Source organism: Apteryx rowi, unplaced genomic scaffold (genome assembly GCF_003343035.1).
Source record: "Apteryx rowi isolate R43461 unplaced genomic scaffold, aptRow1 scaffold_359, whole genome shotgun sequence".
Classification (NCBI taxonomy): Eukaryota; Metazoa; Chordata; class Aves; order Apterygiformes; family Apterygidae; genus Apteryx; species Apteryx rowi.
The window spans coordinates 654,635-669,967 of record NW_020450074.1 but is presented as its reverse complement, the minus strand read 5'-3'; the positions used below and the strand labels follow the sequence as shown (position 1 = coordinate 669,967).

General features: G+C 35.8%; 1 protein-coding gene across 1 annotated transcript in view; it reads right to left on the bottom strand.

The window, feature by feature from the left end:
- Window positions 1-15,333, bottom strand: part of MYO16 (myosin XVI) — a 312,759-nt gene that overhangs the window by 220,248 nt on the left and 77,178 nt on the right. Inside the window, exon 5 of the mRNA XM_026073032.1 lies at window positions 9,313-9,421. Coding sequence (XP_025928817.1) covers window positions 9,313-9,421 — 109 coding nt within the window. The remainder of the gene's footprint in view (window positions 1-9,312; window positions 9,422-15,333) is intronic.

The window sequence follows — 15,333 nt, the reverse complement described above, 5'->3', positions numbered from 1 at the left end:
AAAAGGTGCAGTCTATGTGAATCTCAAGATGGCTTCACTAGTTTCAAATAATAGTTGTATGAAGGAATGATACATATTTCAACACACAAATAGCAGAAACTGTCTGGCAAGTGTGTTACCACAGTGACATGTTCCACAGATGCTGTTTGGGAGCTTTTCTAAATGCTACTGAGACAATAGAGTCCCTTTTCTCTGCCTGTTTAGAATACAGAATGATGCATTAAAACCCATGCAAAAATAATATAAATTGCAATCTTAAAATTGTAGTTTTGAATTCCAAGTACTTGGGAAATTTTAGATTTTAGTGTGAAGGCTTCTTCAGTGGGGAGCTGGTTGCCAGCTTTATCAGGCATACACATGTACCATTCTATGAGACTTGGACAAGGAGACCTCGCCAATAACTGCCTCACCATCAATCAAGTTTGTAATTCTGGAGAGTCCTCTCTCCCTCCCCAGGGAGTGATATTTTTCATGTATTTGGATGGTATAACAAAACATTACTCATACAGTAACTCTTACTGGCTAAATCAAAGAGTAACCTTCATGTTGTTTTTCAAAAGGAAAATATGGTCTAGATATTCAGTCTAAATGGGACGAGAGGCAGCATGAATAAATAGAGGAAGAAAACAATATTGGCATGTACTATGGGAACAGATTCACATTAAGAAGAAAAGGAAAGTCAAAAAGAAAGGCACAGGACAGAAAATACACTCCAAATACCCTGTAAAATCAGAACAAGAGCTAAATGCTTTCAAATCCCTGCTGGAGATCGGGACAGAAAGGAATAGTTAAAAAAGTGTGCATGGCACAACATTTGGTGATGAGTATCAGTGCTGATGACAGACACAAGCAAAACCTAAAATCTAGAGACTGTAGCATTTCTCACCGCTTACGAAAAACACCTGACAAGGCCATTTCATGGCCTTTGGCTATACCACCCTCTCTGGCATATGATTATAAAATTGACAAACCAAAGGGGTGTAAAAACTTTGGAGAAAAAGGGGCAAGTAGCTTTCAGGAAGTTATAGTGGTAAAGAAATACATGGCAAACAGAACTGAGAATATTTTCTTCAGAGACGTCTAGTAATCAGGAAGTCTCTCCACCTGCAAGCGGAAGCCAATTCTCCCTCTTATTAAATTATTCTTTTTCTCTGCCTATACCTGCCCCTCCTGGTTCCTTTCACCCCAAGTGTGATGAGCCTGTCATGCATATGCTGTACTTCTTAATCCTGGGGGTGCCACGGTTTATAATTTCTGTTTTTCTCCTCTGCCGCATACTATAAAATAGACATGTTCACAAATAATCAGTGAGGGAAAAAAAAATCATGTTGTGTTATTTGTAGCTATAACTTTATCCAGCTTTAGATGCATAAAGCCTGAGAAGAACTTTACTGGAAGCTTACTAGATAGCTTTATAAAGGATATTAGCTTTGTGAAATTGCATTGTTTAGTAGCTCTTGTCTGTATCACTTAGCATTATGTGTGTATGACTTTCAAAGTTCAGCATCTGAACAAATCCATTTCAGCAAGATCTATACATATCTACAAAAGAATGTAAACTTGTAAAAATACTAAGGCCTATAGCTCTAATTCCAATATTCAGTGCAGATGTCAGTCATTACTGATCGCTGTTGTTGGGTTTTATATGTTTGTCTGTCTTTAAAGCTATCATTAAATACGTTATAAAAGCAAGTGAAGGATGCTTAGTCTATTTCCCTCTACTCTGAGAGAAAATGCTATCAGGAATGAAATTCTTGTCTCCTCCTCATGCAGATAGCAAAGTGATAATCCTCCTTCTCCAGTGAAACATGCTGGTTTTTCCCCCCCTCTCCTCTACAAGAATGATGTTCATGGCCCTTCTAGCTAAAAATTAGCTAAGTGAACTCTGTCTCTTCTTATTTTTTATGATGAGAAAAATAATTTTTGCAATTTATTTTAACAGACTGGCACAACATCAAGGCTAAATACTAAAGCATTCACCTGTGGATATGTCTTGCACATTTACTATTTTGTTTTTGTCCTTAGCCTTTTCTAATATTAATATTAGAACACAGAAGCAAAACAAGGATATCATTGTCTCTGGTTAGTTGCCATAAGTATGATGTCTGAAATTAGCTCAGCACATAGAGTATTATTTCTATACTCAGTATTTTTCCACAAGTTCTTAATATGGTATGCTTGGACACTTTTGTGAGGCAGCAGTAAAAACAGGCTGCTCAACAAGGGCAGCAGAGCCCTTCAAGTCAGTGGGTCGAGGTCAGAATCAGCATGGTAGAAGGCTGGGCTGTGACGCAGCTCATGCAAGGACCACAGGCAAGGGCCTGAGCTTAAATGCAGCTCCTGAGCCAATGGATGAGTGAAAGATTATGATTATGACAAGGTTTATCTTTCTCATGACTTAGCTGTTTTCCCAGCCATCTGCTCCCAGGTTACACAGCTGCACCATCGAGACCCCTGGGGAACAGGCTGCAGACCCTGTGGGTGTACTCCCACCCGACAACTAATTTTTTTTAGGATAACTTTCTCCTAACTATTTAAAGGTTATAGTTTTATGAATTTCATCAACACTAATATTTTATTTCTGATGGTAATAAAAATAGATTACCCATCAGTAAGTTCTCTGACAGGATACTAAAAGCACATCCCTGTTTCTGAGGTTCTTCACACTTTTTCAAATTTCTGCAAAGCTTATTAATTGAGGGTATGCCCATTTCTAGTGTCTGACTTCAAAGTCAAATACCCAGAAGTTAGAAAATATAAAATCTAAGGTGACCTGCTCAAGCTTGTATCAGAAAACACAAAGGCCAAAGGAAGACAGATGTGCATTCTCAATTACGACATTTTCAATGTGTCACATTTTCTGTGTGCTTGATGCACTGGAAGTGACCCTCTGAAACAGCTAGTTTGGTCTCATGTTCTCACAAGCAACAGCGTCATGTAACCCCCATCATCAATTAATCAAGCTCTACCCAGAAGCTAGACAGATTTTTCTGTGTGCCATAATCCTACTGGTAGGTCTTCCTCAATCAGTAAAAATCAGAGTGAAAAGTTTTGAACTGCCCTGAAGTTGTTTGGTTTTGGTTGGCTGGTTTTCTACCAGCCTACTGCATCAATATTTTCAAGAGAAAATCACTTTGAATATTGTTCTAAAATAGAACAAAAAAAAACAGGAGAATAAATTGTAGCTGAAGTTCACTAAGCTTTAGTGCTAACAATCTGAATGTGTTGACATTTTAGTCATTTCTTATTGTAGTATCTTAGCAATAATTCATTACTGTTCATAAAAAGCCTTTCAGATCCTTAGATATGAAAGTCTAAAGAATTTTTTTTTAAATCAAATGTGATCTATAACAATTGCTTTTCTTGAAGGCACTGAAGAGATAATACAGGATAATTTTTTCCCCTTACAGGATTTTTTTTTTTTTTTTTAAACACAACCTCAACGTTAGTATATTTTCGCACATGATTTCTTAACTTTTTTTTTTTAATTAAAAGCAATCAAGCAACATAATTGATCAAAACTGGAATCCCACACGTAACTGGTATTTTCATATTGATTTTATTCTCATAAACAGTGCCACAGTGATGAGAAAGACAAGACCAGATTTCATGAAATATTTCAATTTATTTCAATTTTTAAACCACAATAACTTTTTGGATGTTTATTACTCTTAAATTATGGATTACTGTATTTCCTTAGTCTTATGGCTCATTTATCTTTAATCCTTTGTACAAATTTTAATGGACTGTGGTCTATTTTTGCAAAATCTGGACAATATTTTAACAATATAAACCATATTAAACTATTTAAGTAGGTAGGACTTGTATATGATTTTGGCTCTATATATTTTACATTGAAGTTTTTAGAGAGTTAAACATGAGCCCCTTAATATTCACAGAACAAAACATACCCATTACTCACACGGCTTGGAATTCCATAAAAGATTCTGATTAAGCACATGAAATCTCTATTATCATCAAAGGTCAATAAACTTTAATCAGCTACTTTAAATTAGTTCACTGCATGGAAAGTTAATTGCTAAAAAGAAAAAAAATGCTTTGTAGTAGGGTAGTAATTATTTTTTCAACACCTGAGTCATACTCCAGGTGAAAAAAAAAACAACCTATATCTTCTGGTAGAAAAATTATTTATATATAAGCATTCTTTCAAAAAATTATTTCACAACAGATTACTTTCTTTGATTTTTGTAATAATTTGATAGTGCATAAATTGCCATTATACAATAGACGAGCAAGACTATTTTGTTTTCCAATGCGTAGGATAATTTGACAGATCTTCAAAAAGAAAAGCAAACTAAAAAAACTCAGATATTGTTTTCTAAGATTAAATAACAGAGGTGATGTTCTCAAAATGCACAATTATCCTACTGAAAGCTAGAAGCCTCAGATCTCGGAGGATAAAAGGGAACTCCTCTTTTTTGGAAACAATTTACACAACAAATTTGTCACATCCTGTCACATGTCAAAGATGGAAACAAGAAATATGTGTTACTCATTTCTAGTTTATAAGTCATTTAATTCACCATGAAACTAACATCAAGAAAGGAAGTAAAAAAAAAAAAAAAAGAAAAGAAAAAGCATTCTTCAAAGCATTAAATATTTAAAACAGCATAAAGGAAAAACAGGAAGCATAAGGATCATATGCCACAATCAGCGTTTTGCTGCCACACTTCTACAGAAGAACATTCTGCCTCCAAAAACAAATGGAATATTATTTAAAATTTAAGTCACAACAAATTATGCCTTTCAAATATGTTACTAGTTAATTCAAAATGGGATGTTTTTAAAACAGCATTAACGAATAAAACTTTCCCTTAAAACAAAATGATGATATTACTCTAAACAGAGGTCAATGAAAGGTTCCAGGTGGACATTCTCAATGATCCCGATAATCCACCAAGCACAGAACAACACAGGATAAGTAGTAAAAACACAAAGCCTTTGTACACTTCCCAATATTTCCATTTCACCTCTGGAGTGAGACACTCCTCAGTGGTGAACAATGAAAGGATAACAGTCATAAGTTGCAATAAATTCCAGCTGACTATAAGAAAAAAAATCTCCAAGAGGATGGTTCAGCACTGGAACAGGAGGCCAGAACAGTTGTGGAATCTCCAACTTTGGAGATACTCAGACCTTGACTGAAGATGGCCCTGAGCAACCTGAGCTACCTTGAGTTGGCCTTGCTTTGGCAGGACATTGGACCAGAAGGCCTCCCAATCTTCTTTCTCAAATTCTTTAAGTATCATAACTTTCTTCTGATATTGAAATAAGAAGAACGGTAACATGCACAAGCAATGAAACAGGGGCAAAGAACAAATTTACGGTCATTTGTGTTTGTATCTGTACTGGCAGCATTGCCTAGAACTCCGCTAACTGTAATAGAAACTTAAACACCTCAGCTCATGGGTAGGCACCTACTTATAGACCCATAAATGCAAATATCATAATCTTAAACTGAATCGCACCCTACATAGTAGACATCTATATCTCAGCTAGCCATTATGGGCTTCCTTCATAGCCCATGGAGAAAAACATGGAGTTCAGGTCATGATTCATCTGAACCATTACAGATACCTATATTTGAAGCATCTCCTTTGCCATAAAGAGAGTTAGAGTGGCTAGCAGACATCTGTTTTAGCTAAATCAATCCCACTAAAGTCCTGGAGCTCAGGAGCACATTAGGCTTCTGAGTGCTCCCAGGACATGACCAGATCTCATACAGTTAAGCTATTTCCAGCACTTGTCTAAATATGACATTGAATGCTACTTCTACCTTCAATTAAGGATCTCTTAAATGACGCTTACAATAAACTAGAAATGCTAATCACCTAACACAAAGGATGTTCCTAATATGCAGAGGAGATATACCACAACTTGTTTTCTCCTAGGTAAGTAAAAACTGCTTTTTACTTTCCTCAATTGATAATTAGTTTTAGTAGATACCATAAAATCAGTACAGTACTTACTATAAGTTGTTATAAAGCTGATATCTCTATAGGAAAATAGAATATTTTAATGAAAAACACCAAGTTTCATGTAAACATCAGTATTATAATGTGTGTATAAAATTCTGATATGCCATGTCGCATAACACCATAAAATATATAAAATTTTTCAGGCAGTTGCTAGAGGATTAACTTTACTTTGCACTTGTGATACTCCTGTGCCTAACAAATATTTTACAAACAGAACTCAGAGGACTCCATTTCCCCTCCGCTATATTATGTTTCCTTGAGTTTTCTTCCTCTTTCTCAGCACACACCTGCAGACTCTGAAGTCACGCACTAAGATTTGCAGTGCAGGTAAATGGAGCAAAGTTAACTTCAACCTAGCTAGGTTGGATGCTATAAGTCATGTAGATGTGGAAGGGAATTATTCAAGAAAGCTGTCTGGGAACCTGAGCAAATATTTAAGCAGCTGGCCAATCTGAGCTTCATGTCTGCAGGGCTCCCAATTTAGCTCGGTTAGGCCTGTACAAACTAAAGTGTATTTATACTTCCAGAAATAAAGTGGAAGGGTTCAGTAACTTAAAACCTCTCAGGAGGTACTTGAGATAATGAAGAACAAGAATGCTTACCAAATAACCACGCATGGAAACACAAGATTGAAACTATCATTTACACAGAAATGCTACATTTTTGTTATCTTCAGTGAGATGCTTACCTATCTGACATTTTAATGACACTCCAAAAATCAGAGAGCTAGTAAGAAAGTAAACTTAAGTTATGCTTTTCCAATAAAAAAAGGGGGAAAAGAGATTTAAAGGTGGTTTTTTTTGTAAGTTAACTTGCAAAAATACAGGAAGAAAATAATGGTTTAGCTCATATAAGCATCACCAGCAACTGGAAGCAGTTAACTACCATAGTGATGAGATCTGTAAGAAATTATAAACATGCAAAAGTTTTAAGAACTTTAATGTCCCCAATTAACAAAGTGTTCTATAGCATCAAAGCTAATTGCTCCAATCTTAACTTTGTTTCATCAAAGTAAATTGATAGCTTCTTGTTTTCTTGTTAGTTGAGTCATAAGGCCCTTAATTTTATTTTTTCTCTGTGAACTCTCTGCAATTAAAGGCAATGATTAGACTACAGTCTATTTTACACAGCAATTACTTCATGCTGTAAAATAGGCTGCATGGCTGAATGGAGAACATCAAGGGAACCTTTCAGGAATGCAGGGAAAGTACAGGCATTAGGGAAATGCACCTCATTTTGTATTTAAAGGGTGAGACTGGATGTGGGTGTTTCAAAATACTACAAATTGAAGATGGTATTTACTACAGGATCAACTAATGCTCTTGTACAACCAAATTTTGGGCCATGACATTGCTTTGCATGTGGGTATGCATGTACTGCAATAACAAGGGCTTCAGGAAAACAATCCACATAAAATCCTTTAGTCTGTGCAATTCAAAATAATTCATACTTATCCAGATACCTTTATTTCCCTTAATGATTTCCTCTTCAACTATTATTTGTTCATCTACAGTAGACTATTCCAATACTTCAGAAGATACTAATTAAAATTTGAAAGCTAAGTACAAAGCAAGGGTACATTACACTACCTATAGTGAGAGAAGAAAAGCAACAGACCAAGTAAACTTGACAGGGTTTTTGTCATTGACCACCAAAAGGTCAGGATTTCACCCAGAACTTCAATTAAAGGGCAGAATTGATCTACCCTAACCCTCTAAAATTAAAACCAATCAACTAGAACTTGTCAGCCTAAGTTCCCATTACAGAAAAAGGCAGCCCTGGAACACAGGTCTTCTGACCCAGCTAGCTTAGGAAGAGCTGAAAGGCTATACATGTTTCCTATTTCTCTCCACTGACCAAAGAAAAGCTCTGTATGATTAGCTCAGGCTTAGCAATCTAAAGTTAGTAGATGTTGAAAGTTTAATCAAGTTTAATTTTTTCTTCTCTAGAAATTTTCCACATTCACAGAATCATTGTTTTAATGTGGGATAATACCTCTGCTATCTACTGGAAAAAAAGCAACACTGATAACATCAAAGTCATAAAAATCTACTGTTCCATATACCTTCTTTCAATGAAGACATATTGCAAAGAAACTAGCATTTTTTTAAATTCTATTCTTAAATTTCCTCTCTGCAACCAAGCTTAAACAGAGACAAACCAATGAGATGGGAAGTTTCTTCTGATGCATCTGCATTAATCTTTGCAAGCAGACCACATTTTGTTGTATAATCACATGCTTTATAAAGGCAACATCAGCCAAAGCTTTTAGACCTCTAAGTATACGCATTTTGCAAGACACTAAGGTTTTTAGTAGTTGATATCTGTCTTGCCATAAAAAAAAAGTCCAAAACCAGAGTCCATAAGCTGAGAAGACTTTTACAGGCACCACAGAAACAAAATTGTGAAAACATCAGGGTGTGTAACCCACTGGATACACTACTGACTAGACACACAGGATCAGACACTGAATGTTATTTCCTTGCCAGATTAAGTTAGCTTTTAAGTGTCCATTAACAGGATGTAACTTAACTTGGTTTAAGTTAAAGCAGATTTCTTCCATGGAGACAATGTTAAAGTTACACTTTTTATATTATAGCTCTTTATTATTTCTGTTTAATACATTTCCCTCAATTTTATGATGTGCCACATAAAATCTGAATGCAAACTATTACAGCCAAAAGCAATATTGGATATTCCACTTCAGAACCCATACCTTATTTAGGAGCCGGTGAATGACAAAGCCTTTTTTGGTATATAGGCGCTGTCATCCACAACATATTGAACATATTATATAATACAAATCTACCTACAATATTTTCTCCATACAAAACAAAACGAAGAGTAATATTTTGGAATAAGCGGTAAAGTTTCATATACACTTCCATTCAGAAGACTTGAACAGATTTGTATTTAACAGCCTATCACTGGAGAAAATATATGCTGCAGTTATGCATAACTACTATGTAAAATGAAACAAAATGTGAAACCTGATCTTCAAACTGTTCAATTAGTTGCTCTAAAAGCTTCTGGGCTACTGCTGTTTCTCTGCTTTTAATTCACATTTTGGCATCTCCATATAAATGGGCAAAAATAGACCTGACAATCACCAGTTGTCACTAATCTATATCAGTTTTCCCAATCTAGACACACTGAAATCTTTTATGATTCCAATTCCTCTTCATCCTCTTCACCTCTAAACTAATACAGCTCCAGAGGCTTCAGTGATGACTTATGTTAAACAAATATCCAGCCTTTTTACTTTTATGTCACGTTCAATAAAAACATTTCAGAATCCAAAGAGCTGACTTACCATTTTCTTCCAAGTACATCAGAAGGATGCTGCTGGATTCGGTCCCTTCTATGGCATAATCAAGTGCAATGTTTCCGTTAACATCTTGCAGCAGCACATTTGCTCCAGCCTACACACAAGAATTAAGAACATTTTAGGATTTTGTAATGAAATCTCAAAATGCTATGGGGGTTCTAACGTATTGGAACCAGTTAACATTCCCACTCAAAAACATTTCAAAACTTGGGTTTTGGGACAGTAGGTTCATTGTAACCTGAAACATAAAATAAAAACAAAGACAAGACTAAAGGATTCCTGATTGTCAGAAAGAGCTGGCACAGCTGACACTGGTAGYGCCTGAGCTGTCCAGCTTGCCTGTACTGCACAGATGTCTGAGCTGCCCGTCAATGAGTTTTGGAACCACCATGGTTTGCAGCACAGCATTTCAAAGTAAAGAAAGCTGTCACCAATTACAGTCTGCCTTAAAATACTGCACAATAAACAGCAGTGGTTCCACAGCTGACTGACAAGCAGCACAGACACCCATGCAGTAGGGATGGGTAGACAGCTGGTAGGGATAACCTTGTCAGCCGGGCCAACCCCTGTGGCCTCATTCATCAATCAAACTTCAAAGAGAATCATCCCTTGCTAAATAAAATTGCCATTTGTCACCAACTGAAGACAATGAAAGTGAGCTTGATAATTTCAGCTGTAGTCCCTAAAGGAGCCAAACTGACATTTCTATAAGTTTCATTCAAAATCCAACATAAAGGACAGACATCTAAAGGGAGCCACAGAACCAGCTGGGGGGAGTGGGGGGAATAGGCACATGAGAACCACAAAGAGAAACCACCAGAACAATGAGAAAATTCACATTTTCTATAGTGAATATTGTTAATACTAGAATTTACAGTATGAAGGACAGTTTTTTGTCTTTTTTTTAATATGAAAGCTTTCGCCTTTTCCTGGAAAATATTATATGTATCTGGTGAACATAAAGTTTACACTACAGTGAAATGCCATCTGTCCTCTTTTAGAGGGCATAACTTTAATTTATTTCAAGTGTTCTTTCTATGGCTTTAAACTGAAAGTAATTATGAAACAAAAGTGACCTCTGGTAAATTTAATTACTTTTCTTACCTACTTGTATGAAAAAGATGTAGCTAATAAAAATGATGGCTACCAATGACAGTCTGTCAGACTGGCAAAGGTAAACTGGTAATAAGGAATTATTAATATTAAAAGATATGACTGCTTCTTTCAGGAGTTTACACTGTAAGTACTATATCAAATAAAAACTCCTGGTGGGGTCAGCTCCTGGCTCAGGGTAATGTATGACATGAAAAGCTAGAAAATTCATGTGGGTTTCATGTCATCCAATTTAAACCGTTGAAGCTGGACTGCTAGTCTGAGCTAATCTCCTGTGTTCCCTTTGTAGTGAAAGAGGGGATGACAGGCACCAAAGACGGACTCATCCCATCTATCTCAAACACTGAGATATCTTACTCAAGGATATCCTACACTATAGGATAAACTATCTTACTACAACGTATACTACTTTCTGGTAGTGTCTGTCTTGCTCCACTGACTGTAAGGAGAAACCAGGACAGCAAATTTAGATTAGATGCATAATTTGTAGACAGCTAAATGAGATTAGATGACAGGAGCTGACTCTCTTAGCAAAAAGGAATGGAAGGAGACTTTCAAAATCTAAAATGTATATTCATTATAGTGCTATGAAAATAAATTTCTGTTTATCTATCCTACAAATGAGAGCCAGAACTGAAGAGATGATAAAAAAGCTGGCAAAGGATGGATTTGCAGAGCATAATTTGTTTGCAGGATGGCTTAATCACATTTACTGTACTTGTTCCACTACTAGGCAGCAAGATTTTGCATTTTGACTTCTATTCACTGACCCATGAGGGTTTGCTGGTGATGGTAGAGTCAAAGAAGTAACACGTTTTTTGCATCTGATTGTTTTGAATGTAATGAAAAAAAAGCATAAAGCCTTCCAGGTACCTATCCTTCCTGCATGTAAATAATTTTCAAGCAAAGTCAAAAGAAGTCCAGGTGGATAACAATAAAACAAACCTACGTACATTCTCTTCCTTGTTGAGCTAAGAAACCAATATACCTTTGACATATTAAAATTCAGGAAAAGTGGGATTTTTAACTTGGCCAGCAGCACACTGTCCATTCTTTCTCTAAAGTGTAATGTTATTGAACAATACCTGGAATTATTGAGCTCCTCATAATTTTTATTGGGTAGTTCTACATTAGTTTATTTCTTTCTTCAAATGTTGCAATTTCCTAAATATCTTTTGCTAGTGACCAGAAGTTACAAATATTTCAAGTGTTAATATACGTGAAACCTCAGCAGCATCTGAACATATTCTTGATCCCTTATGTTTCCTTCCTCTGTATAGTGCCAAGCATACAAAGGAATTATTTAGTGTGGACCCCAAATAGTTCCACCAACTTACTTCACTAATAGGTTTGATTACGAGATGATCAACTAACGAAGATGTATATGCTGCTTATGGGCTACATACAATAATAAACCTGGGATACAACTTTCCAGGACAATGACTTACCTGCCGACTTGTTTTCCTTTCACCATTTTTAAAGTGCTAAAAAAAATGACTGAGGCTCCAAATAATCATTAGAGTGTCCTCAAAACTATAGTAGGCTTTTAAAATCTGCCTGGTTATTTATGTATTTATTTTATGATTACTACCATAAAATTTTCTTCCAGAATCATAATAAACAGAAACTTGCACTTTATTAAAATTGAAGATAAGACGTGCTGGATTCATCTGACTTCAGCAAATCTAATTTTAAGAGCTGCATCAAATGTTTTGGGAATAGTCAGAAATACTGCTATTTGTAAAGTCCAGTACCTTTCATAAAGAAAGCAATTTTAAGTATAGCATATAAGAGAGGAAGCATCTTATCCAGGACTATGTGTTTGAGGATTTAAGTGCACATGGATTTAGGTACTAGAAATGTTTCTTAAACTCAGTTTCTTTGATACGTTCTCAAAACGGTTCTTAATTCTATTTCTATGCTTAGCTATGCTTTCAAAGAAATCCTGACTTGAAATAATCTCCCTTTGTGATAGCCATCTGAAAAATGGCTTTCAAAGAGAAATTAAGAAAAAAATCTCAGGCTAGCTGACGAATTTTTCTGTCACTAGAGAAAGAAAAGCTGAAAAAAGGGTAAACAGATAAAAAATTGTTTCCCTTGTTATCAAGTTCTATTTTTTTCTCATTTTCCTCTCTTTCACATGGGGCCATGGAGGACAGACTCTTCACTGTAACCATTTGAAAGTAACCTGCTAACAAAGAGTTTTTATCACAGAACTCATTTTAATAAACTTTTTATATTCTGAACCAGATTCTGGCATACCTACAGATGAAACACGCTCACCAGTTCTTAATATTTATCATTCAAACCTTCAAACCAAACTAATGAAAAACAATTTCATTAATCCAGGCACACGTGAACTGTTGCAAATGTATACCGCTTTACAATTGCTCACAATATCAATTTCATTTAGATTTAGTGATACGACTACTGTAGCAGATGAGAAGGAGTATAGAATTTCCCAGATGATTCCACTGGCTCACCGGGCACTTTTCTGCCGGTAACTGATACTCAGTTACCGGAAGAAAAGTAAACTATAATGCACCTTCATGTTAATCAAGGAAATATGGGAACCCTTAATAAAAGAACCCGTAATAAATTTGTATCTTTTAATTTTGCCACACAGTAACATGCATATGTACTGCAGAGTGCACATGTACTACTGAAACTTGTGGAAGTGCAATGACATCAATTCACTGGGAAAGGGGAGACATTCAAAGACATGCAAAGCAGCTGATGGCAGGTAAGGAGCTTGTTTGCTCGTACAGGAAGGGTTTACATAGCCACAAATACAGACAGACCAGAATTCTTCCATCTTAATTGTAAGCTGGAGGATTTGAGCCAGCTCAGGTCCACAAACTTCCCAACTATGAAAACATGGCATCACCAAGCTAACAGGATTGTTGAATGTTATCCAAGTTGATGGCTTCTGGATTTTTTGAGAAAAAAAAAAAAACACCAAACAAAGAAACAGTGTTTTGTTTGGAATCAGACTTAAATGCAAAACTCATAATACCAAAATTATCTGTGAAATGGAAATTTCGGGTTTCAAACAACTTCAGTTACAATTCATACATACATTGTGCTGGCTATCTACACGTGGGAAATTTCACTGTTTCCCTTCTTTAGTGTGTTCCTGTCAAAAAAGTCTGACATTTAATTGCTGCAGTTGTTAGTATGATGCAAAATGTACAAACCAGTATGCACAGGATAGAGCATATCTTTCTGTTCAACTCTGATCACATATTTGCCTGCAATACATTGGAAACTCTTCACTGTTGAATGTGACACAGGCTTCCCAGTTGCCCAGGATACCTTTTATTCCCAGGCATCTCTCAGCTAGTCATGGCCAGTGCTAAAAGATTATTTGAAAATCGTTTTCTAATTAAAACCCAAATTTTCCATTAGCTTCTTGTGTAAGCAGAATGCAAATGGCAATACCACAGCTGGCAGAAAACATGACAGAAGCTCACACAAGTATCAGATGGGGATCAGATTCTGATAAATGAGAGAGAGGCAGGCTAAGCTAAGCAGCAACAGGACAGAAGAGCAGCAGACTCAAGTGGAAGTGCAGACAGAGCATGACAAAGATGTGCAACGTGTTGTAGATAACAGATCTCACAAGTATTGTACTTATATGTCCAAATTTAGATGGCCAAAACTGTACTAAACTATTCAAGTGTTACCACTATATAGATGGCCTTGTAGGCCAGACAATAAGAAACACAGATATAATTAAAGATGCAGATGGAATTAAGACCATCTTAATATTGTCTTACTTTGTTCTTAAGTTTATAGCTCTTGAGGAAACTATGGGGAATACAGTACCCAGACTATTGACAATGAGATTCTAAATATATATTGGAATTGTATATGTTGGCCTTATTTATATTCAAAATGCAATTCCATATTTATTCTATTTCAGTTCAAATATTTTATCCATCCACTTGAATTCTGCATGCAGTGCTCAGCTTATATAAAAAGCTACTGGCTTACCCATTCAATAACATGTCCTCAGCCTCCCATCATTTCTCAGTAAGAACCCCCTTGAAAAACTTTATCCAATATATCCCCTAATTGTTACAAAAATATTTTTGAGAAAAATATTTTTTCCGAAATGATAACTTGCTTCATTTTAGCAAGACTGGAGTGGAACATATTTACATATGTCATAAAAGAAATGCTCCTAAGGAAACCTACTTCAGTATACAGAGTGCAAAATGCAACTGAAGTATATGCACTGTTATGTGAGAACAACATCCATATACAGAGTGTGAGTGAACTCTGGTTCTCAGTAATAACTGAGGAGATGGTGCCAGATTTACACAATATCTCCCTATGATCAGAAATCAAAGCCTGCTACCAGAGAGAAAATACCTTTGGCTAGAGAGAGGAGGTAAGATTTTTCTTCTGGTTCTGGCAACAAAGACTGAAAAGAATTGAAGAGACTTCAATTTATCTTAGGACCAGTTTAGCATGCATTTTTTAACCTGTTTTAATTTCTCCTTATTCATTAATTTGTATAATCTATGATATGTCTTCATTTAAGACAAACTCATGGAATAGCTTAATTCCACATATATTCAAAGATTGATGATACTAGAGACTAAGAGACTGATCTCAAAAACAAAATAGATGGACACAGGTAGACCTGAACTGCTTTGCAATACCTATCTATATGCACACCTTTGTTTTTTGCCAAGTGTGAAGTAGTTTGAGATGGCTTACCATTCAGTAGAAGACAGATGAACAACCTCAGATTCACCACAGAATATTATGAATCAAGAGTCACCAACTGTCACTGTACATCACATATATCACACAATGTATGTTCCCACTCTAACTTACCTAACTTATCCCATGTTCACATCTCTGTATATCTGTATATACTTA